The sequence below is a fragment of the Bombus huntii genome, chromosome 8, assembly GCF_024542735.1.
Source record: "Bombus huntii isolate Logan2020A chromosome 8, iyBomHunt1.1, whole genome shotgun sequence".
Lineage (NCBI taxonomy): Eukaryota > Metazoa > Arthropoda > Insecta > Hymenoptera > Apidae > Bombus > Bombus huntii.
The window spans coordinates 6,327,292-6,351,095 of NC_066245.1; the positions used below are offsets into that span (position 1 = coordinate 6,327,292).

Consider the following 23,804-nt stretch of genomic DNA (forward strand, 5'->3'; position numbering starts at 1 on the left):
GCGAGGCAGCTAAATAACGTGTAAACCACACCGCGCTCGATACGAGAAGGTTATGAACCTACTCGGTTCGACGATAAGGAGAGAGCACGATATTCGCGAATTTCGACGATCGCAGCGTGAAAATTTAATGGAGCGTAAGCTTCGTTCTCCGGGAAGCGCGATTTCAAGAAAACGATCTCGGCGATACCAGGCCGCGAGAACGGTGCAGGGGAGCGAATCTCTGCCGATGGTTTCGAACGAAACGTCGCGTCGCTTTGAACGTGATCCACGCTCGGGTTACTCGTTAGGCAACCGATTCTTCTCATAGGAATGGATTGAACGAAATGTTTAATTGGTAGGGTGGCAATACTTGGATGAGAATAATAATCAAAGACACGGATTAAGTCTTAGTGGAAAGCTTGACACAACTTTCCACGACTTTCGAACGATCTTTGATATTTTTCGAATAATCTTGATAAAAGAAATGACGTCAAGTATTTTGCACACGTCTTTGACTTTTAACTTTCAGTTTGACACTTCAATGATCTTCGTATGATTTTGAACTGGACCTGAACGACCTTTTCAAACAGCTTGGCATGACCATAATTTTGTCTCGAATAATCTTCAAACGACCTCAGCAGGACTTAGCTGAATGGTCTTAAAATAATCTCTCTATACTCGGAAATAATCCTTGTTAATCTCGAATATCTTCTAGCCGATTTGTGTTGATTATAAATAATTTCCAAATGTCACTAGGAAAGCCCCCGATAATCTTCGAACGAGCTTGGCAATGCCCCCGTGGTCTTTCTGCGATTGATCTGAAATCCTTGAAAACACCTCGATGTCTATGTTCTTGTATTATTTTCTCAATTTGCCACGTAATAACTTCCTCGAACAAAAACACTTTGCATGTCAAATACTTCAAAGATTCCAGACAAACAAACGCGTATATGTCTTTCAAAATGCTTTACGGAGTTCTGAAATTAAAGTAAATCAGACGGATCACCGTCATCGTCGTAACATAACAATCGTGTTTCCTTAGTAATTTTCACAGGTGAAACACAGGTCGTTGGTTTGCGACACTGCGACTGATCGAAAGAGTAAACGCCCGGTTCCGGGCGACGCTGGGTTTAGACGAGAGTCGACCTCACAGGTAGACGAGCGGATCGTGCCTCGTCTCGACCAGAGCGCCCACGGCGCGGTGCACTGACTGCTCTGATAACTGATTTTTTCAAAAGCGTCCTAATTAAAGAACGCCTGACAAAACGTTAATTAAAGCACTCGAAAACCGAGTGCCATTAAAGGAAGAGAGAAGGCAGCGGCACGGCGGGGGATGACTAGGAAGAGAGGAATTACAAGCGCGGCTGCCGCGCGCATAAAGAAAGACACGGACGCGAAGAGACAGAGAGGCAATGGCGAACAGTGTAAAAGAGGGGATGACGGTGCGCTGGTGAAACGAAGAAAATTGGAACGAACAAGAGGCAGGTAAGAGAGAGAGAGAGAGAGAGAGAGGCGGCAAGAGAAGCTAAAGGGGCACGGGAAGGGTAGCAAAGGGCTTAAAAGTTGGAGTACGTCCGTGCTAGTAGATATAGCCTGGTTAGGGCGGGCGAAAGCAGCCAGCAGGCAATTCCTAACGGCTGGAAAGATATGCAAATGCGCGAAAGGGAGACCGTCGACTAATGTCTAGCTACCTGGGCCGAGCGTTGGGACGCAATAATCATTAAAAACTAAAACGCGTGTCCCGTTCTCTGTCTACACCGTATCCTGCTGTCGGCGACCATCGTGTCGCGTCTAGGGGACGAGTGGCAAGCCGGAGGACGCGTGCACACAGGAAGGCGAAGAGATCGCGAAGGAAACGGAGAGAAGCGAATGGCCTGGCGGAAGCACCGAACTTAGGTCGAGCTTAGGAAGTTGAAGCTTCTCTTCTCGGAATAGAACACTATCGAGTGGAGGGGCTTCTCGCTAATTTCGCAGTCGCGAAGCGAAGCTGGCGGTGTATCGAGCTACGGCTCCCTAGGGATCGTTCAGCGTGCACGCGTGTTCGATAACACCAAGATCGATGCCGGTGGAACGCGGCTGACTCTTACCACCGTTTCTACTGGCGCCAAACGCTTAACCATTTACGCGTCGTGATATTAGGAGCCGCTTACACGAACGAGCTAATACTATTAGTGAAATTTTACGAGTTACCAGATACAAATACTAATAAATTCTGCGTTGCACGATGACATCGATAAAAGGAATAACGTTGCAAAGGAAATTTTACAACTTGCGCGTCAGTTTGTCCAAACAAATCTTACTTTTTTTTTTATGTTATTATATTATGGTATATATAATATCGTTATATGCAACTATGTTGTATGCAACGCAATATATATTCTATATTAAATGGATAAAGTTTATTTAGTTAATGAAGTTGTAACATACAGCAACAGTATCGCTATAAGCATAGTTAGGTGGTAACTTATCGTACAAGAGGCTTCAGTTTGTCGGTGACTGATTAAATTTAATATTGTAGAGATTCATTTTATAATAACATTATTCACAGTTTTGGTGCAACTTCTCCCAAATTACCATTTAATTCTGCATATGGCGTAGATTTAAACTGAGTTAATATCCAGTGGTTGAAACTCGATTTTATCGATAAAGTCAGCGCGCGAAAATCATGCAAGACTTCAGATTTGAGAATCTCGCGTTGATTCACCGGTAACTTTATATCGGATTTCAAGCCGCTTTGCGAAATTCGACGTCGGTACCGTCCCTGGTGGGTCTGTAGTTGTACGCGTAACAAATTCTATTGTAACGCTAATTTATGAATATTAACTCAACGAGGAAGCTGCATTATTAACGGGCCATGGGTCCAATTATCCGGTGCCGGCCAATCGATACGCTTGGAAAACAATAATTAATAACAGAAAGTTAATACGATACGTCTTTGGGCAATTGTGCGTGGTTGCTTAGTCGTTTAATCATCACAAATCTTTTTATAATTAAGCTTTTAATACCGTTAAACATGATTTTCATAAAGTATTCTCCAAAATCTGTGAAAGGAATATAAATTAATTCAGGAGTAGTGGTAATGCTCATTGATCTGGCAATGTGTCTTTATAATTTATTTCACATCTTTCCGACAAACAAAACGCAAATGAACGTTACAGGTGAAAAAGATGAAAAGGATTATCTCTCCTACTTTACAGAAGATTAATTTCAAAATTCAATCAGAACTATTTTTTCAACTGATTTTGGGATTAAATACTTTCTAAAAAATATTCGCAATATTATTTACATTTACGCGATATTTATCTATTATTGATTGGATTAAGCTAACGTGGCGACTGAACAAATGTTATTCATTTCTTTAAAAACACTGTAGGTTGAAGCTTTTATCTTGGAATCTCACGCAACTTTCCAACTATTTCATACTAAAATACTTTCTTTTAGTCGACGAGTAACATAAAAGTCAAAAAGTCAACAACAATGAACGTACGTTTGTTTTATTATTTTTGTTTTGTTTAACATTATTTTTCGTGTGTTTCTAAATTTCACTCGTTATTAAATTTCATACGTTCACTCATCGAAACAACGAAAATTCCGAAGTCGAACACTTATACCTCTCGAGTGTTGCGTTTTTTCACCGATATCGCATGATCGTAAAAAGCTTGCTCCCCACAAAGGAAGAAATCAAAATTGCCATGTCGAATAGTACGCGGAACCAGGTCGAGTAGGAGGAGGAGGAAAATAATGAAACCGGTGGATAGGGGACACGTGAACGCATGGCGTTGGGGGCATTAAAGCGTCCTACTCTTCCGAGGGAACTTCATTTAAGAGTCCTTGTTTATAAACTGAAACAGGATGCGGCGGAATATAATTCCGCTTCTAATTACTCTGAGTGCTTTGCTTCTTTCATGGAAAGTGAGCCGTCCCATGGCCGGGCGCGGCAAAAGTTTCGTCCGCCTGTAAGAGCGCGCGAAACCGATCGACCGGCTGGACGCTTGGGACGATTGTTATGCAGTCACCGCCATAAGTAAAAACTTAATAAATAGCCGGAAGAAAGACCGAGACAGGAAGTGTGAGCGCGGATAGAGAGGCGAAGGTTTGGAAGGTGGTAGAGAGACGAGAAAGAAAATGGTTGGAAGAGAGGGAGGAAGAAGAGCGAAAGGAGGAGGGGAAACGGAAAGGGGTGGGCCGAAACAGGGGGGGGGGGGGGGAAATTCCCTGATAATTAAGACCGTTTTAAGGGAAAAGAAACGAGCTGGCTGTCTCTCTCTTCCTCTCTTTCTTTCTCTGTTGCAGTGTTCTGCTGGCTTTCTTGGTCGGTCGGTATCCTTGCATCCTCAAGAAGGCTAATTAATTTAATTACCGCCTTCGCCAGATTTAGCCCCGCACCGCTCCACGAATACCCTACTTCAGAATGGCTCAGTATTTGTCGATTTTGCTAAGGAGTACAATGATTTCGCTGGTCTCGCCGGCTCCGCCGAATCGGCAAAGTAATAGGTGGGGCGGGGGGAGGGGGAGGGGAGATGGGAGAAATAAAGAAGGAACGAATCGTTCGACTCGATCGGCTCTCCCCTTTATCCGCTCGATTTCTTCGTGCTCGAGGCTCATGAATGACGAAAGCGACGAGAAAAAGGTTAACTATCGAGCGCATATTTATGAGAGGCCGCGTCGCGGGCCAAAGGAAACGGGCCGAAGCCTTCGAGGAATTCAAATTAACGGAACCACTTACCATTCTTAATTGAACCGATATTCTTGCAGACGCTCGATCCAATTAACACTCGTCCTCCTCCGCGATTCGGCCGTCGTTCCGTTTCATCGTCGTGGCCATTCAGCATCCATGAGCCTCGCGGCCCGCTCGCGCGTCCTCCACGTCCTGCTGCCTCTTCCCTTCACGTGTCAGCGATCGAAATTGATATCGCACGAGATAGACACAGGCTAAAGTATTAGAAACGAAACGAACGGGAAAAAATGAAAAAAAAGACGGAAGAAAATTGAAAAAGGAAAAGAAAAACGATAGCGTGTACCAAAAAAACGGGTAACGTTTCGCGTGTCGGTTTTATGAGTGTGCGTGCGTTACGTGTTTCGAGAGGCGGCGGCGGCGGCGGCGGCGGCGGCGGGCTTATAGACCGTAACGAGTAATAACGGCGTGGCAGGAGCGACCCGTTAAATTTAATGTTTATCGACGACAGAGGGCGTAAAATTTAATTAATCGAAAAGTGATTATGAGCAAAAGCACGGAGGCAGAACGCTGATTCTATCGGTCGCGATCAGCCCATAAGCCCACGGATGGCTGGCCATAACCCTTCAAGTCCATTTTACTTCACTCCGTGGACCTGACATAGCAGCAACCGGCCGCTGTTGTTACACGACAGGTTTTCGATCGGTTCACTGCCGTCCGGAGGCCTATCCAGACCTAATCGACCCATTCCTCCGATTTCCGTTCCATCTGCGCCGATTTTTCCAGCCGCCATTTTCCCAACTGGCTGTTAGTCGTTAGTCTCTATAATCGTTGTTTATTTAAGGTCAGAAATCTTGCCGCGCGTAATTCACAGCCGATTGTTTCAAATCAACGATTGGAAATAACGAACGATCTAAATAGAAGTAGGATCTGAAAGATGGAATACCATGAAAAATTGATATCGATGTGATATATTAAGGAAGCAGGTCACCGTGCCTCATTGTCTATCTGACATCGACGATTGATTAGCCGCGCAAACGAATAATCTATTGATCATTCGAACAATTCAATTAACGAAGTCAGTCTGATCTAACTTTCAATACGCAAATTAATCGATACTTTATTCTACGATCGGCGACGATTTTATACCGTTTCAAGTATTTTTTATCACGTTTCTAAGAAATATTAAATATTCGATCGGTCGAAAATTTGGTCCGATCTTAATTCATTCGATTACCAGGAAAAATTCGAGGAACGCCAAAGAACATCAATCAATCATTCTCCGCCATCACTCTTCCCATTCCTTCCGTCTGTTTTCGCGAAAATGTTCGTTATTGGCTTTCCAATCCATCGATCCGTCGCTCGAAAATATGCCCGCCAATGCAGCCGGCAAATATTGCAATTCATTTCGTTGGAGTGCTCGAAACGGATACTGTCGATGCGTGGAAGCCAATAAAAATTATAACGTGAACCGTGAAAGATCGAAGTAAATAAAACACAACGTAACGAAAAAAAGATTATCTGCACGGGATACGTGTACGCGTGTTTACCGACACGCAGCGTCCGAGATGCTTCTTTGTTAAGGATGGACCAGGCCGCGTGTTGTGCACGCGCGAAGTGACGCTCACGAACCGTGATATCTCGCGAGAGAAACGGAGAGAGAAGAGAGGGAGAGAGAAGAACTAGGCAAATTGGAACAAATTGATTTTCCCCGGCGACATCCATTAAAGTGACGGAAGAGAGTCGCGGTATTAACAAGCATGGCAATATCGAAATGCGGGTCCAACTGTATCGGCCAGCTTTTCGGGCAAATTGGATTTTCGTGAGAAACATTATGACACCCTCATAATTGTCGCGCGATATACGCGTTGCTTTATGCGCGCTGGTAAATGCTCGTCTAGGAATCCGATAGACTAATTCTGAAATTATTTCGTTACTAGATACGGTTACGTTTTTTTAAACTCGTAGTTTGTTTCCTGAACGCTTTATCAGTGGCATATGTATAGACAGACGTAAATAATTGTATCTTCTTCCATAAATGAAATTCTTAACGCGAGCTTTCTTACACAATTGGCTTAATCTCACTAGCGAATTTTGCGGGTCATAAGTTACAAGTTACAGTGACAAATGTAACGAAAAGTAATTTTACATGTTACAAGGCGGCTCCGTTTTGCTATTTGTTAATTTACGAATATATATATATATAGTTACACTACTGCTAGCTAGTTAATTATCGTGCAGAAAGATCCTGATTTTTATGATCATCTGCTGAAAATGATACGGAAGACCTCGTTGGTTCGCGTCAAGCAGGTTTCTAAACATGTTTCTTGTACTACTGAAATAAAGGTGATGGATATACCGTATACTGCTAATAAAACAAAAATAAAGGGTAATTACAAGTAATAGGAGGAGCAATTGCTTCTCCACGGCAATTCTAATAAAATAAAGGAAGAAACTTAAGAAAGAGCCTCTATTATCCCAACATCTAAGGAATGAGCGGATTATAACCCCATGCTACATAATTTTACCACTAAATCTACTAACATCTTTCCTTTCTTTTCGGTTCTTCTCTTTCCCATCTACCAATCGAAACAACGAAACTATACTATTCTGATAATTCGAATATTTGCTAAATAGGACGGTAAATAGCCGAGTAGCAGTTCAATTCGCTATATCGACCGCCAAACTAATTTTGGAAATTATTCAAACGTCGATCTCGACGAAATTGCTTCTTGTTTCGGCACACCCTTATCGTCGCGATCCTCGATTACTCTGCGGCCATTTAAAACTGGAAAGTTTCGGTGTATCGTGAGATACACACAGTACGAAGGCAGAAGGGAGACAGAGCTCTGATATTAATTCCGTAAGCCTACCGGTGATAATGTCTCCGGCGTGATGCTCCCCAGGGTGGTGTGAAAGCATTCCCTTTAACGATGCCGCATCGAGCCGCGAGATAGGCGATCGTCTTACCGATTACGCGAAGGAGAACGGGTAATTACGTGTCCGCGTCCTGATTTTCGTTCAGCCGATCGTCGATCTATCTACGATTTAAATGACAAACTGCTGTTCCTCGGCAATTTCCCGATTCCGTCGGTATAATCAAACGACTCAACTATCTTCGTCACTTTACGTCCGATTCGAATTGTTTGCGCGATCACCAGGATAATCGTTGCCACTAGCGTCGTAAGCGAAGAGAAAAATCACGAAAGACAAAGGTTTGTACGCGTTGTTCGAGGCAAGAGGAGAATCGAAGAGGCCGGTAGAAAAATCGGTGGCACGTACGAGACGTTAAAATTAACGACGCAGTAACAAAGTATCGTAAGTCTGTCGAGCGGGCTGGCTCGAATCGCGTGCAGAGCTGGCATTCTCTAGCTACTAACGAACAGCAACGGTGGCTCATTGAACGCGAACGCGTTACGGCTGTGCAGGGTGGTAATCAAATACTTAAAACTCGACTCGCGACCAAGAGGAAAAACGGACCGGAGAAAGTTTCGTCGGTTCGGAAGTTGGGATGGCAAATGCCGATTCTTCCAGTCCGACAGCCTCGTAAACCGATTCGTCTTCGTGTAACTCGGCCTTCCACGGTCTCTTCGCTACAAGTATAATCTCCGATTTAACCGTCGAACGTAGAAAAAGAGTCGTATCTCAGGACCCATTAATGGACTGGAACCGCGAGAACTAGCGGAACGTGTTTCGCGCGAACAGCACGATAAAATTGCAGCGTAAAGTTTCTCAGCCTCGAACATCGAGGCTGGTTTCACAGCGGTTTCCAGCGTTTCGTAGCATCTGGGAATTATCAAAATTAATCGTGCTCGCTAATTCGCGGCGGAGAGATTGAGAATGAGAGACGATAGGGGTGGTAGGAGGCGCGAAAAAAGTTCACGCGACTGCTAGGATCGTAATACGCCGGTAATGCTGGTGCTTAGCGGCGTATAAATAAGCATTAAATCCGTGCTTAGGATACCTTAATCTGTATTTTTTTCCCGGCCTGCCTGCTGGAATATATTATCACCCGGGGGATTTTATCGCGGCGGCGATAATGCCGTTAACGCGCGAATATACTCGAAAGAACTTTTTTAAAGGAGCGAGTTACCGGTCGACCGTGCCGTTTCTTCCGTCGCCTCTTTCTTTCTTTCTCTTCCTCTTCCCTTCTTATCGAGAACGAGCTCTTGGTGCCTCATCGACGACACCATGCTACGAGATTCGCTTCGACAATAGACCGCTGTGAAGGAATCTTATCTCTATATATATTCTTGTTCTATTTAAAAAATAGATTTGATTAATCAACGATACACAGAATGTATGCATCTCCCTCGATTCATCAACGCTGGTTCCTATCGACGTGTATGTTCTGTGATTTAATCAAGATTTAACGAAGGCGCGGAAGGAAACCGGCATGAAAAGCGACATTCATAGTTACGCCGTGTCAACCGAGTCGTGTGTTTGTTCGCGCCATCTATTCCAGTTATTTTTTACGTTATCTTCGCTCGCTGACATAGACTCCAGTCTTCGATATTTTTCAATTCGTTTCAATTCAACCAGCTCGTTTTTCCTGTCGCAAGACAAGATTGTCTAATAATAACTAATTGAAGCTAACAACGTAATTCACTCTGCCTATTGTTTCGATCACACCGCTGTCGCAACTGTTGCGTTTTCCTCTTCATCGAATAGTCGTTGTTGTCTTCAGACTTAAAAGAAGGATATTGCATCGTATCGATAATTATAATAATTGATAACGAACCCACGTACGATGATATCACCGATATAAAAATTGCGTCACTCTTACAAAAGAAAAATATAATTTCAATAGCGCTGACAGCGTTTAGAATATATTCCGAAATACGCGACAAACTCTACCATCGAATCGAGTTGAACGGTGATAACGGGACAAATTCTCGAACTGGAAGAAAGAAAAGAAGCGACACAACGTCGCACGTTTAACTTCTGACGAGGGGATGGCGCGCGCTATTAACGGACCGTTTCCGTGATGCACGGACGTTTGCCGCACGCTCATCAACGTCCGCAGACCAGCAGCGGCTAACGGAGCACGGATTTGGATTAGGAGACGGTGATGCGGCATGCAGAGAAGAGAGGGGTAAGGGAGAGTGAGAAAGTCGAAGATGCGGATGGGGAGGTGGTGCACGAGGTTGGTTGCTAACGACCGTCGCCAGACCAGGGTTGTTAACTGCTGCCGGGTTCGGTCGTCCCACTGGATGTGGTGGTTCTTCTATGTGGGAAGAGGTTCCACTGGAGTGGGTGTGAGGGTGGAAAAGGGCCACGCCAGGGTAGAATGGCTAAGCTATTCGGAACAATGTCTTGTTAGGCGGTTTGCTTTGAGGTAATCGCTGGGAAGACCCCGGCAGTCGTTAGACTTTCCCTCGCGGACCTGTTTGTTTCGCGGATAATTGCCCACCGATACTCGACTCTAGTCCCTCGTAAAATCGTGAACGATCCCCGTCGGGCTTACGGCCACGGAGCAAGCAAGGGAGAAACGCGAAGGAAACGCGCGTGGTAGCCAAGGAGGAAAATAGAAACGACGAGACGAAAGAAACCGAGCGAATGGGAGAGAAGGATCGTTCTATTCCTTGGGTCGGTGGAGCGTTTTCGACAAGAGAATCGTCTTATTACGAGGCGATCCGCTCGCTTTAGGTACGAGGAATGGGCGGTTATTGCGTCATTCGATTAGCCGATTCTCTCTTTCTCTCTCTCTCTCTCTCTCTCTCTCTTTCTCTCTCAATTATAGAATCGAGAACGCGCGGCCGAGTTACGGGAAAAAGGAAAGCCTCCGCGGCAAACGTGATCCGAGGTGAGCGCGGACGCGAGATCCGGACGGAGCGGCCGCGAAATAGTGAGAGGCGGCACACCGACGAGAGGGGAAAAAAATGCTTTCAAGTTAATTAGCGTAAATTACATCCGCGCGAGGACGCGGGGTAATTACAGATTTTCTATTCCCGACAACTCGTTTCAGCATCAGAACCTGTTAAATAACTTCGCTTAAACGAGACGCATTAACGTATTCCATTTTTGCGCACAAGGGAATAAGGCGACCGCTCGCCTCGGATCACAGGAATCTTTTCAATTCGCAGGATGCTGGAGATGGCACGAGTATGTTGTTTCTTACGAACGTTTTATTTTAGGATAACGACGGAGAGGTCGACGTGGTTTATACGAATGCCAGAAAACATCGGGCAGAATGGTTAATTTCAACATTTTCAGCGACGAGTGCATTTAATAGACTCATTTGGCCGGATATTGTCAACGATCTGCGCGAAAATGACACCGGGTAGACCGTTAAAGTGTCACGAACGAACGATAATGGAAATATCGTCGCCACTTTTCTCCTTGATTATATCCAATTTTCGCTGGCACACTCTTCAATCGCGCCGAAACGTTTCGCGCCGCTCTATTGATTACGCAAACGAAACTCCTGTCCCCTAAATTTGGAATATCGAGGTAGTTAGCATCGACCGTTCTCCCCGCTACGTATCGTCGACTAATTAGCATGTACCACTTTTCCCTCGAACATACTTTAATCGTTGTGTACACTTTGCGCTGTTCTATTACTTGCGCAAACGTGACAGCTATTAAAATTTAAATATCGACGAGTTACACATTTGCTCGGCAGTCTTATTGTTAACGTCGATCACAAAACGGTCAATTTTTCAACATGTTCTTCAAATTCGCGCGAAAGGTTGTTTGACCCTTCGCTTTATCGTATATCACGCTGGAACGCAACGTAGAAAAAGGAGCAAAGATAGCAACGACAGACTATTACTCGTATTAAGTTCAACCATTTTGAAGTTCGTCCAATGATCCTGACTCTAATTTAACGTTACAAGATCAAAATTATTAAATACGAATCACGTACGATGTTTTTAATATCTTGCTTCAGACACACCGCGACTACAAAGGGTATTTGCGTACCATTAAATTTGTTGCAGAACTCATATACCAATTAATTGAGTTCGGATATGTTAAATGTCGTATCATTTAGTACTACTTTTATATGACTGCGAAATAATGTAATATTAGGAGAATGAAACGTGGAAGACGATAAAAAAATGCTTCGTTGGAAAAGAACGATGTACGTGCAAATGCTTTCTATCGTCATCACTGTGCTAAAATATTATATGTATATATACAGGGTGTTTGGTAACTGGTGGTACAAGCAGAAAAGGGGTGATTCTACGCGAAAAAAGAAGTCGAAAATATAGAATAAAAATTTTAAAATTTAAAAATTAAAAAATTTTAAAATTTAAAAATTTAAAAATTCAAAAATTTAAAAATTCAAAAATTTAAAAATTTAAAAATTTAAAAATTTAAAAATTTAAAAATTTTAAAAATTAAAAAAATAACGTCAATCGAGACAACGATCTACAGTCAGATCCGTTGCGACGAGACGTGATAAAGTGCACGCGTACCGAGCGAAAATTCAAAATCGATTTTCTCAAAAACAAAGCCTCAAACGAAAAATTTTTATTCTATATTTTCAACTTCTTTTTTCGCGTAGAATCACCCCCTTTCCGCTTGTACCACCAGTTACCAACCACCCTGTATATATAATTAACGTTGACTTATGCATAGTGATTCTTTCACCTTCCCTTAATCGTGTTAATTTGGCAGTGTTTTAAAACAATGGATATACAATAATAAACAACATTTATTTATTATATCGTTCCTTCTTACATAACGTGTTCCGTAAATCTAAGCGTAGCTAACATTTTCCTGCGATTTTGCGAGGAAACCGATGTAAATTCGTCTATATGAATACTTTTGCATAAGTTTTGCATAAGTTAAATTTGCAAAACTTTCGCACGCCATTTTATATAACCACGGAAAAAAATCATAAAGCAACGGGTTAATTAATAACGTGGACGCTATTCTTAATACCATTAATTAAACAAAACTAATTTATTCGAAATTTCTTACGTAAGCCGGACGATATAAATCAGCTCGTATACTCGAATCACCCTTCATATCTAAACTTAACTCTTTAGTGGGCGAGAACGTGACCATTGTCGCCTGAAATTGAAATATCGTGACCGTTAGTATGGGCCGCGTAATTAGTACGCGCAGTTAGCGTGTTTTCCCAACGGTAATATTCTTAGTTCAATCCTGACGCCATTCTGCGCCTTCATGCTCGTATCCTGGTGGTTAAGGGCCACCGGAAGCACAGCATTCTGTCGAAACTCCCTCCACAATGGCTGCACGCTAATTCGTACTTTGGGGCTTACGGACAACTAACTTGCCCCTAATGCCCTGCTTACGCGCGATTATTGCCTTCGACGAGTTCCAGACAGTCGAACTCCACTTCCACGCATCCGCGATTGTTCCAATAAGTCCCTTAACCGTTCGTTTGGGGGAAGCCCTGTCCTCGCGAAGATCGAGTTGGGAAACTTCTAGAATATACGTGTATCATATAAACTGCAGATATATTTTTCGAATAAAATTTGTTCGTTTAAGGTCTGGTTTTCGGCAAAGGCCACTTTGACAATTTTTAGCTATCCGGAAATTTTCAAATTTCGCTTATTCGAACACGAAGCTTCGTACGTTTTTTAGTCTTTTAAATTATTTGAAATATATTTAGAATTTAGTTGAATCAACTTTCTGCTCGCTTGTACCACGCGTATGTATCACACCCGGTATATTAGAGTCATAAAAGCACAACGACACGATTATCTCTCTGTCGAAGAAAAATATCGTCACGAAACATTTGCCGAATCGTTTCTTTTCTGACAAAAGTGTCGGAACTATAATTCCTGGCAGAGGAGGCGGTTTGGATGACCGAGTCAGACGCCACAGATCACGGCTATCATCCGTGATTCGGCGCAAGATAGTTCATTCTAACGTATTGCGGGATAACATCGACGCCACGCGCGACTGTTATTTATGTAATACAATTTATCGATCTTTCGTGGGGCTCGCGACCGAATTATTTGCCCACCACCGCGACGTAACCGGCGAATAATGTATAAGAGTATATTTAGCGGGGTTGGTGGCGAGAAGAAGGGGGTAAGGCGCCGTGGCGGCACCCATGAACGAAACCGTGACTCGAGTACGACGTCTTAACCGCGTTTCCTGAACGCATCACGCTTGACCCGCAACCAACGAAATAAGGGGATGGTGGGTCGTTCCGATCGAGCAGACATTCGGAGCAACGAAATTCCATATCCACGATCTGTGCTGGTTAAATAATTTGTACGCGTCTGTGTCGATCTATCAGACGGCCACTTTTCGGGTCGACGGTGGTTGAAATTGAGGAGAGAAAACTGAGAGTAGAATAAAAAGGAGAAAGACCACGAGAGAGGATCGTTGCGAGTAAGAGAGAAAGAAACGAAAAGATTAAAAACACGGCCATTAATAGAGCGCGAAATCCGATGGTTATGCGCCAATCAGGTTTCGTGACAGTACCGAGGAAACAAGTATTTCCCATCAACGCTTGCACCGATTTATCCCGAATAGTTCTCGCGAAACCCAGTCACCATTCCGTTTATTATTCCGATAGCCGCGATTCGTCCTCTTTCTTGCCCGTTTAGCGTTCCTGTACAGCCCCGATAGCGGGTATCGATGCACTCGAACAATCCTTCCTATCTCGGCCAAGTGTGTTTTTATTTCCTGTTAATTGATTTTTTACACTCCGATACACCCTGGCGAGGTTACTCCTTTATGACGCGCCGCAACGATGCGACGCGCGTTTTGTCGCGTATCCATGGAAATGTATCCCGCAGCATCGGCAGCTACGATATTAACGGGCAGATACCAAGAGGGAGCCAGAGGAAAGGGTTCGGTGACTAATTGAAATCGAGATGTTCGCGTACTTTAGCGGCGAGAAAGAAAGACGAAGAAAAGAAGAAACGAGACAGATGAAAAGAGATAGAAATTGCTGGAACCGGCGAGGGTAAGAGTTCAGCGACTTCTTTTGTCGGGCCAACCAAGCGGCTAGTCCACTTTCATACACGGCAACATATAAAATCCCTTTTCACGAAACACCCCTCGTAAACTTTCTTTCCTACGTTTGCTATCTTCGTATCGCCATTCAGTTTCCCTGTCCCCGCGCCGAAAATGGTCGCGCGCGCGCAAGTGCCCGTGTACTTATACGTGACGCTACCACGACACGCTCGAAACGTCGGCGAAGTAGATTTTTCCGCACCTCGATATGATTAATATCCCTGCGAGATAGGAGGGTGCGGGTTGGGTGTTGGGCCAAAAGAACGAAGATAAAAGAAGGGGGTAGAAAAGTTGAAGGTAAACTGGAACGAAGAAAGAAGTTGGAACGAAGGGAAGTAGGAAGGAGGAGAGAAAACAAGAAAACGTAGAGGAAAGGGAGGAAAAAAGAGAGAGAGAGAGAGAGAGAGAGAGATGGAAGAAACGTGGTGGATGCGGGGAAAAAAAGAGAAGGATAACGGAGGGTGAAGGTAGCCGAGGTAAAAGGGAACGGTTATGGGCCTGGTGGCCGCTTGCCCGTACAGCAAATCCCCGTCAACCGCATTCAATTACGATGTTATCGCGAATACAGATGACGGTTATTTCCTTCGGTACACCCTATACGTAACGTTCGCGATGCGGCGCGACGCAGGGCGTCGCCAACGTCGCTTCTCCGTCCAAAGTTAAGGCAGTATATCGTGTAATGGTGGGTTGGCCGGTCGCCTGTGTGATTGCTTTAGGATGCGCGCCGACAATACACCGGGATAAAGCGACTCCGATTTCGACCAACGACAGTTACGCGCGCCATCCTTCCGTACCCACCCCGCCGCGTCGACCCGAATTACCTCGTTATTCCTCTCTGGTCATCGTTACGGAAGAATCTTCTTTTCGTTTCCGTGATTTTGATATGATTTTTGTCAAACAGATTTCCAAGCCACGAGAATCGTTAAATTCGTGGTAGCCGTGGTATGAAAAAGTGAATTCCTAACGATGTAAATTTATCGCGATAAAATTTATCTATTTCTTCTAGATTTCACACGAGCGATCCTTAAACGTACGATCAACTGGTCGATAACCTTTGGGTTGGGCGAGCTCGATCCACCAGCGTGCTTTGGCTTATCCATCAGGAAGGAGAGGCGCCGCGGGTCACGGGAACGGTCTCCTTCGAATCGCGTACGTCGCTTTTCGGTACACGGTTTGTCGAGTACGACGACCGTCGGCCCACCCTCCACGTTTTCGAGCGATAAAACCTGAAATACGAGCGCGTACGCTGGTCGAACTTCTATTCGCCTCGAACCGAAAAGGATGTCCGGATCATAACACGGCGCGCTCCCGTGCACCCCGTTGCTTCCGTGAGTTACTTTGCACGACGGTTTCAAAAGGAACCCCTCGCCACCTTGCCAGCTCGTTCTCCGGCCCTCTCCTCTAACCCTGCTGTACGTGACACTTTGATCGTTTCAGAGAACACGTGCAACCCCATGCTTCAATTACACCGCATTCTCCAATTACACTGAATTACCTTGCAATCGCGAACATCGTCACATTCGATCAATTACAATTCTAACATTAATAATCTTATTATGACTTACCAGTACGCATCTGTCCAATATCGTCCAACGTTCTTACCAACGAGTCGTCGAGCTGGTATCGTGGAATAAAGCGATCCGACACACGGCGAAAACGCCGTTAATATTTTCATAGTGTGGCATCCTACGCCGCTATGGGGCGGGGAGTGGAAAAAGTACGAGGGAGATTAATTGGAACCTTCTTCGGGCGCAACAGAGTCAACGAAGAGAAGACGAGGAGGAAAGTTGGTGTACGAAGCGGTAAGAGAAAGGAAGAGGACGTACAGAGAGGAAATTGAGAGGAGGTAGAGAAAAGGGGCGGTGGAGGTGAGAAGAAGCGCGAAGCTGAGCGAGAACGAGACGCAGAGCGTCAGGATAGCCCGAGGGGGGCCCTGAGCTTTTTGCCGAACACATAATGCATAGCGAAGGATGACACCCTTATCTCGGGATCTTTAATTCCGTGGGCCGCCGCGAGGGGGTTGCCGCGTCGTCATTTGTCGGTTGCACCGCGCTCGAATCAGGGATGGCACAGAGAGTGGATGGATAAAACCGCCGGCGCTGTTAACATCACCGTTGGCTACAGGGGCTGGAAATTGCCTTGGCTGATTTCATTTCAGGCCAGATTATTTTAAGGGGTTCTGTTTTTCTTTCTCCTACCACACCGGTTACCATCCCCTATAACCGCGCGACTTCGGCGTGATTAATGCGACCAGAGACAAAGGGGGTGAGGCTGGTCGAAAAGCGTCAGCGATCGAGACTCGTGTTACCTTCTGGCTTATAAGCTGATCGATTTAATTTATGCGGACTGACGCGTTGTTACGAGACCTTGACGCGAGATATCCAGGCGAAATCTGTCTCACTGGGCTCGTATCGAAGTTTGCCGATATGAATTTTTTCATATCGATATTTTAAAGGATGAAAAGTTGCGTTATTCTATGAAAAACTTCATACTCGTTCGTCGTTAACGCGTACGCGATCTGTAACGAAAACGTTATCCGTCCTTGTACGTCTAAGAAGACGATTGGTATACTCGTTAACTAAAACGTATTAAAAATAATATTTGCAAAGAAAAATATTTTCTACATATATGCATAATAAAATAACACATACGTGAAAAAGAAGTATTTGTGTTTTCAGTATCAAACTTTCCGTATATGATCTCTGACTTTGGAATGAGTCAGTGGACACGTGAACAAGGACAAAGTTGACTCATATATGAATTTAGCGTATCGCTATTCGCTTTAAATTCGTCGAATGAATCTTTGACGAAGCAATTTTGTACGTAAGCAACCTACGTTATATCCGTCCGATAGGAAAAAATCCAAGGGGGAAAATGTCTTAATAAACTTTAAAGCGACAAACAACGGGGTATACTCGGAACGAACCTCTCAATTTTTTAGTGCAACGAGGAAAATTGTTCGAGTGTCGGAGAAGTGACGAGCCCTTTCGAGGGGTAGCGCAACGATGCGAAAGGAGAGGGGGAGGTAGAGGATCCGCTCTCCGCGAGTTTTAAAGAGTTTCAACGTCCTATTATAAAGTCTTCACCGTGCATAATAACATTCAACTCCGTGGGCTGGAAGGCATTAGGGAAATCGCGTTGCCTCCCCTTGCCTGTTTCACCCTCACCCCTTTCCCTCGCTCCACCCCCCACCCTCTGCCTGTCCCGTCTCCGTTTCTAACCATTTCCCTGTATCACGCGGGCAATACGGCCCGCACAAATCAGTGGATCTCTTCTACGGCGTGCCGCGATTTCGCTTTCTCGTCGAAGAGGAACAAGAGAGAAGGAAAGAAGGAGGGGAGCAAACGTCGCGGAAACAGCCATAAATAGAGGAGTAAAAAGACGACGGCGTATGGTACTCGGCGTTGTAGGTACCGGCCGATCCTGGAAACGAAATGAACACACGCTTGAAACTCACGATTTGCTTGTATTTATAAGAATGTTATATTTTCTCGGTAGTAATAGGAGCCTCTATAGAGGCGGTAAATATATTAGTAGTGCGCTAATAAATGATATTTATATACAGATGGATAAAAAAAAAAAAAAAAACGAGAGGAAAGTGTGTTCGGCTCTTTCGCGCGTACTCGGAGCGCGAATCACTCGTGTAGGTTTCGTTCTTTCTCTCCCTCTTTATCTTCGTCACAGGTTGCTACCTCACGCCCGCTTCGTAGGACATCCTCTTCGCGTAACATCTTTTGTACTTAATCGATTCGGTGGTTTGGAAATGCAGTATCCTGTAGAATCAGCGCGACATTCGAGTCGTCCCACGTGGCTCGTGAAGACAGTCTGATCGAACGACAACGTCAACAACTCCGTCGAGATTAAGGAGGAGAGGGTGATGAATTTTGTCGTCGTATAAGCGTACGATCAGGCAAATTCTCTACGAGTACCACGATCGCGATTCTGGCGCCTTTAAATGTGGTTTGCTTCGTCGGTGATTCAAAACGGATCGTTTATCAGCGCACGCAACGTTTATCGGATTTTCTCAATCGTCTTTTGGTATCGATGCCGCCGTTTGATCTTATTCCCGTTCTTTTCCTTCCTTTCCCTCGTTGTTCCTTCCCCTTTCGTCTGGACCGTTTTCGCTCGTCTTTTGGCGTTAAAGCGTAAAGCCGCGACTAAGCCCCTCGTTTCGCAAGTTTCCGATCGCAGACCGCGTTAAAGATGCATTCTCCGCGAAACTCGGCAAGTAACCACGGGCTGCTCGAGTAAACCGTCACCGCCATTATCACCGAGAAAGGAATATTCGAAATCCGAGACGTCGACTTGCTCTCCCGAGGGGCATCGAAACTTACATCGTTAATCTTTGGTATTAGCCATCGTGTACGCCTTTGCTTGCGCCTCGTATACCGACATTTTGGGAACGTCTCGAGATTCGTCACATTCGCGCCGCCGAGATTCCCCTCGAACAGAACAACATCTCTCGATTTTACCTTTGGTATTTAATCGAACGTTCGTTCGCCTCTGTCCAGGCGAATCACAGACCTCCGTCTCGAGCCGACGATAAAATTGAAAAACAGCAAACAGTAACTTACGAACAAACTTACGACGATTCTCTTCCTTCGCCTATCCGACACTCGTCTTCTCGATCGGCCGTCAAACGTCGAATGTCGACGAATCGCGAGTACTATGGAAATTCGTTCGATTGGTCTGCGTATACTGATAGTCTTTCGGTGTCGCAGAGTCGACAGATACAGATATTTACAAGTAACTCTGCCCCATTCGCTCACCCTCTCACTCGGTCGTCCTTCCACTCTTACTCGCACGCTTCTAATCGCTCTTCTCCTCGCTAGAAACGTATCTTACATAAATCGCCTATTTTTATCATGTTACATGTTGTACCGTATATTACAAGACGTGTATTAAACGTGTATCTCTTCGCTTTCGCGAGATGTCCACGTTCTATTCAGCTCCTATCGTATCTCTTTCCATAAATTTATTCATACAATTCGCGATCACAGTGATTATTCCCAACCTCTAAACGACTATTTCCCCCAAAAACGTCCGATCCTCCGCGGGTATCCTCGAGACCCGTCGCGGAGACCATCTCGTTTCTCTTTTCCATCTTCGTTCCGTTCTCGTCGCGAACGACTCGTCTTTTCCCACCCCCCGTTTCAACCTGCCTTCTTTCTCTCACCGATCCACATGTTATGCGTCCTGTCTGTCTATCACTCTGGTTCCTCGCGTTCACTTTCGTCACGACGTTTTAATCCTCGCCCGTACTCCCTCTCCGTACCTCCCGTTCATCTCGTCGGTCAGCGTCAATAGCCTCAATAACCGCTGAGACATCTGAGCTTCTTCAGGGGGGGTGACACCTCGTTTCAGCTGGTCGGAGCCTGCATAGACATCGGCGGTGGCTTCACCGGTCCGAGGGCTGGACCCGATAGCCCGTTGTTGTTCATGTCTCCCGGAGCTCTGGGTCCACCAACGCCAATGGCCGTTCCGTTCACCATCGGCGTGCTCCCTGACATCTGTCCCTGCACCATAAAATTGTTATTCTCAGTGAGAATGAATCGCATTAATCCTATTCTCTTATATTCTTTCGATCGTTTGTTTTTATTTTGCCAATCGGATTATTGATATTTGGTGAATTTGCATTAATATTTGAGAGATGACCCATGCAAATTTACTGTTCGCGGCTGGTAAATTGGCTAGCGGAAAGAAAGGCTTGATCGATTTGTAGAAAGGAATATTAAAAATCTTTCGTTACTGATCAAAATAATTACAGATCGGAGAAGCAGTGAACAAAGTAGACGTCCATCACCATTGCGATGTCTCGCTAGTCAACTTTCCAGACTGCAAGAAACGGATTTATATTTTTCTCTCTATACTTTCTTTTTAATATTGTGTTATATTTATATACGAAATGAGCGCAATTTAAACGAGATAATTTAGAAAATAATTTAGAAAATAATTTACAAGAAGAAGCAACCCCTGAACGTTAAAGCGATGAAAAGCATTCGAATTTCGCGTTTCATTTTCCGACTGAAAAGCAAAGTTGAAATACGTCGTACGTCGCTGGTCCCTCGGGCCAGCGAACGAGACCGATCACGCGACGAAAACTTCCGGCGTGGCGTGTAACGCTTCCAATTAAAATACCACCGGCTCCGCCTGTCATCGACGACCGTGGTAACACAGCGACTAAGGCGTCGATGCTTTTAAGCATGCGTGCGTGACACAACGCTTCAAACGTTTACGGTCCTCTCTTAACTTACGTTCGACACGTGATTATGTTGACCCACCGACTGGCCAAGTGCCTGATGAGGTTGCAGTGGATTGTGACCAGGATGCATGTTCTGGCCAGGCGGTGTCGGCGCTGGAGGCAGTTGCCTTTTGATGTACGCCAGCGTGGCGGGTGTTTGTACTGACATATTGGCGAACGCGAGCCTCTCCTCATAGTCGAACTCGCACAGGATTTTGTTCTCGCACAGATAGAATCGATCGCCCACGCAAAACCTGCAATCAAAACCACAGGCTACTGGTGTCGCGCCGCTTCGACTTGTACACCGCCTCCAACCGCGATTCGATGAGATCTCCGCGCGATACGTTCCTCGTCATCTGTTACGTTGCGAGATCCCCGAGCCAGCTTCAAAGAGAACGCCCGAACTTTTGTTCGATCGTTGTCACTTGGCGACATTATGCGAGAAGAGATATTTAATATATGATTAATACCGTTTTCTTTCTTACTTCTTTTCTATTTTTTTTTTTTTTTTTTAATTTCTTGCCAATTAACAACGGGTAAATCAGGGATTATTCGGCGAGAAAAATTGGAAAAAATATCATCGATATAAAAAGAACGCGTGTAACGATTCTTTCATTCGCGAACCACTACGCATAGGTATCGCGTCGCTGCTAGCTCGTCGATAAACGGTTGATCGTCACAATGGAGGAAAAAAGGCAAAAAGGGAGGAAAATCCGAAAAAGTGGGACTCAAAAAAAAAAAAAAAAAAAAATAAAAAATCGGGGGGAGGGAAAAAGGAGAAACAATGACAAAGGGTGGCAGGGGACGAGCGTTGGATAACGAGCGTATCGCAACGCGTCGGACAAATAATTATTATCGGGCTTCTGTCCGCGAGCGGTCTCACATCCGCTTTGATCCCGGTAGGAAATACGAGAGCGAAATACGAGAGCGGCAGAGTCTGGTTCGAGGTAGATACTCTCATAATCGTACGGCAAATAGAATTATCGCGTTGCGCGCGGCCATTCCCAACGAGCACAGCTTATACCGGGTTTCGCTCGTTTCCCCCATTATACGCGTCGTCTGCTAAATGACGCTGTACTCTGATCCACCTCCACCTCTCTTTCTCTCTTTCACTCGCCCTTCTGTCACCTCTATACCTCTCACTGTCGTTCCTCTACTCGCTATTCAGCTGGCCGTCACCTGCTGGTTTCTGGTCTCCACCATGCGAGACCATCTCTCGCCGCAACCGGCCTTCTGCTTTCAAGGTGTTCTCTCTTTTCCTTGTCAATTGGCTGACACCTAACCATCCTCGGTTATTTACTTTGTTTCGCTCAACGAATTCATCTCGCGGATTTCTTCTCTTTCAAATCTCATTCTTTGTCTGCTTCTGCCTTCCTCTCCCTTCTGCTTTTTTTTATTTGCTTTTTGGGGTTGATTGATAAGATACTTAAGGCTTGACTATCAAACGAATTTTGTGTATTCTGTGCATTAAAATTAATAGAACCGATCAACTTGGCGTTTTGTAAATGTTTCGATTTCATTATCTGGGTAAATGATTAATATTCAACTACTTCGGAAATGAGTGATTTACTTTCTTAAGCAGATTAAAGAAAGGAAATTGAATATGTTAAGGAAAGATGACATTAATGATCGTAATTTTTAAGGTAGAAATTTATCGTCATTTTAAATACTTCGATTAATCCCAACACGCCTTTGGTTACCATCGTGGAATCACTGTCGCGTCTAGGACCGGTTAGTTAAGTTATTAACCGGTCGTTCTTTAATTAGAAACTTCTACATCGTGGGATTAGAAGCTGAACGTATTTTAATCCTTGACTGATTTTCAACAGCTATGAAACCACACGTAAAGAAATTATTATGTGCAAGAGATTGGTACCCCAAATGACCAGTTAAATTTGATAGTTGGTTAAGTGAATTTGTAGAGAAATTACGAGATGAACGTACCCTTACGTTCAGATGTTGCCAGAAGTGCCATTAGGACCAAAGATTTTGTCACAGGCCTGAAACGTTAGACGATCCATCTTGAACACAATGTCGAGAGATTTTACTTTTATAGGTCACAGTGCTATTCACAGTGCTGAGCTTTTGAATACTATTTGACGATATTAAAATTCTCCTGTAGGTACTTTTTCTATAATAATATGCCGTGAATGTGGAATGCAAGTACCAACGATTCGCGTCACATTCTTTCAGTCATTCCTCCGTGAAGTCTGGATCGAACTAGATATTCACATAACTATGATCCGCCAGAATTATATTGTTGCATGAGTGCATTCGTTCAGGAGTCTCTATTATAATCGCGCGAATAATGCCGCGTGAATCCCATTCCTCTAATTCTAGCAACCGGTGCAGCTGTCTGTCGTGGCACGATACCAGCGCGCGATACCCGCTGATTTTCCACTTTAACGTTTTCCATCTAGCATTTTGAGCGCATTGTTTCATCAACAATTTAACCCTCCTAATTAACTGTTCTCGTTGTTACGTATTACGCGCGCAGTGTGTTCTAACGATAGAATAAACGACCGATCTTATTCGCCTCTTGACGCTCGAGAAGAGAAAGAGAAGAGAGAAGAGAAACAGGAACAAAAATACAAAATAGCAAAGGATGGAAAAATAGCAAAATAGCAAGTTCTGACGAATAGGTATAGGTACATATATGTATACAGTGACTCGCAAAGGTCTTTGAACTTATCGTATGTAATGTGCAATATGTACATCGTGTGTGTCGTAGAAAAGATATTGAAATTTTATTATTGCTACAGTGAAACACGAGTATCATGATTATAGTGGAAAAAAAATTTCAAATGAGCATAAAATTTCCGAAATATTTACTGGAAACATATATTTATTAAAAGTAATTGATAGACACATATATATACCATACGAAGAAGTAGCCATTTTAAATATGGTAATAAATATCTAAGATGGTCCCATTGAACGAGGCTTATTAATATAGCGAAT

General features: G+C 44.3%; 1 protein-coding gene across 3 annotated transcripts in view; it reads right to left on the reverse strand.

Moving 5' to 3' along the window:
* Positions 1 to 18,048: 18,048 nt before the first annotated feature.
* The window catches only part of LOC126868859 (LIM domain only protein 3-like), a 68,499-nt gene continuing 62,743 nt past the window's right edge, over positions 18,049 to 23,804 (reverse strand). For 2 of the 3 annotated variants that reach the window (XM_050624804.1, XM_050624803.1), the window contains exons 5-6: positions 20,857 to 21,097; positions 18,049 to 20,118 (exon numbers count right to left, since the gene is read on the reverse strand). In XM_050624804.1, coding sequence (XP_050480761.1) covers positions 19,963 to 20,118; positions 20,857 to 21,097 — 397 coding nt within the window. In that variant the 3' untranslated portion in view covers positions 18,049 to 19,962. The remainder of the gene's footprint in view (positions 20,119 to 20,856; positions 21,098 to 23,804) is intronic. The other variant, XM_050624805.1, reaches the window with a different exon arrangement.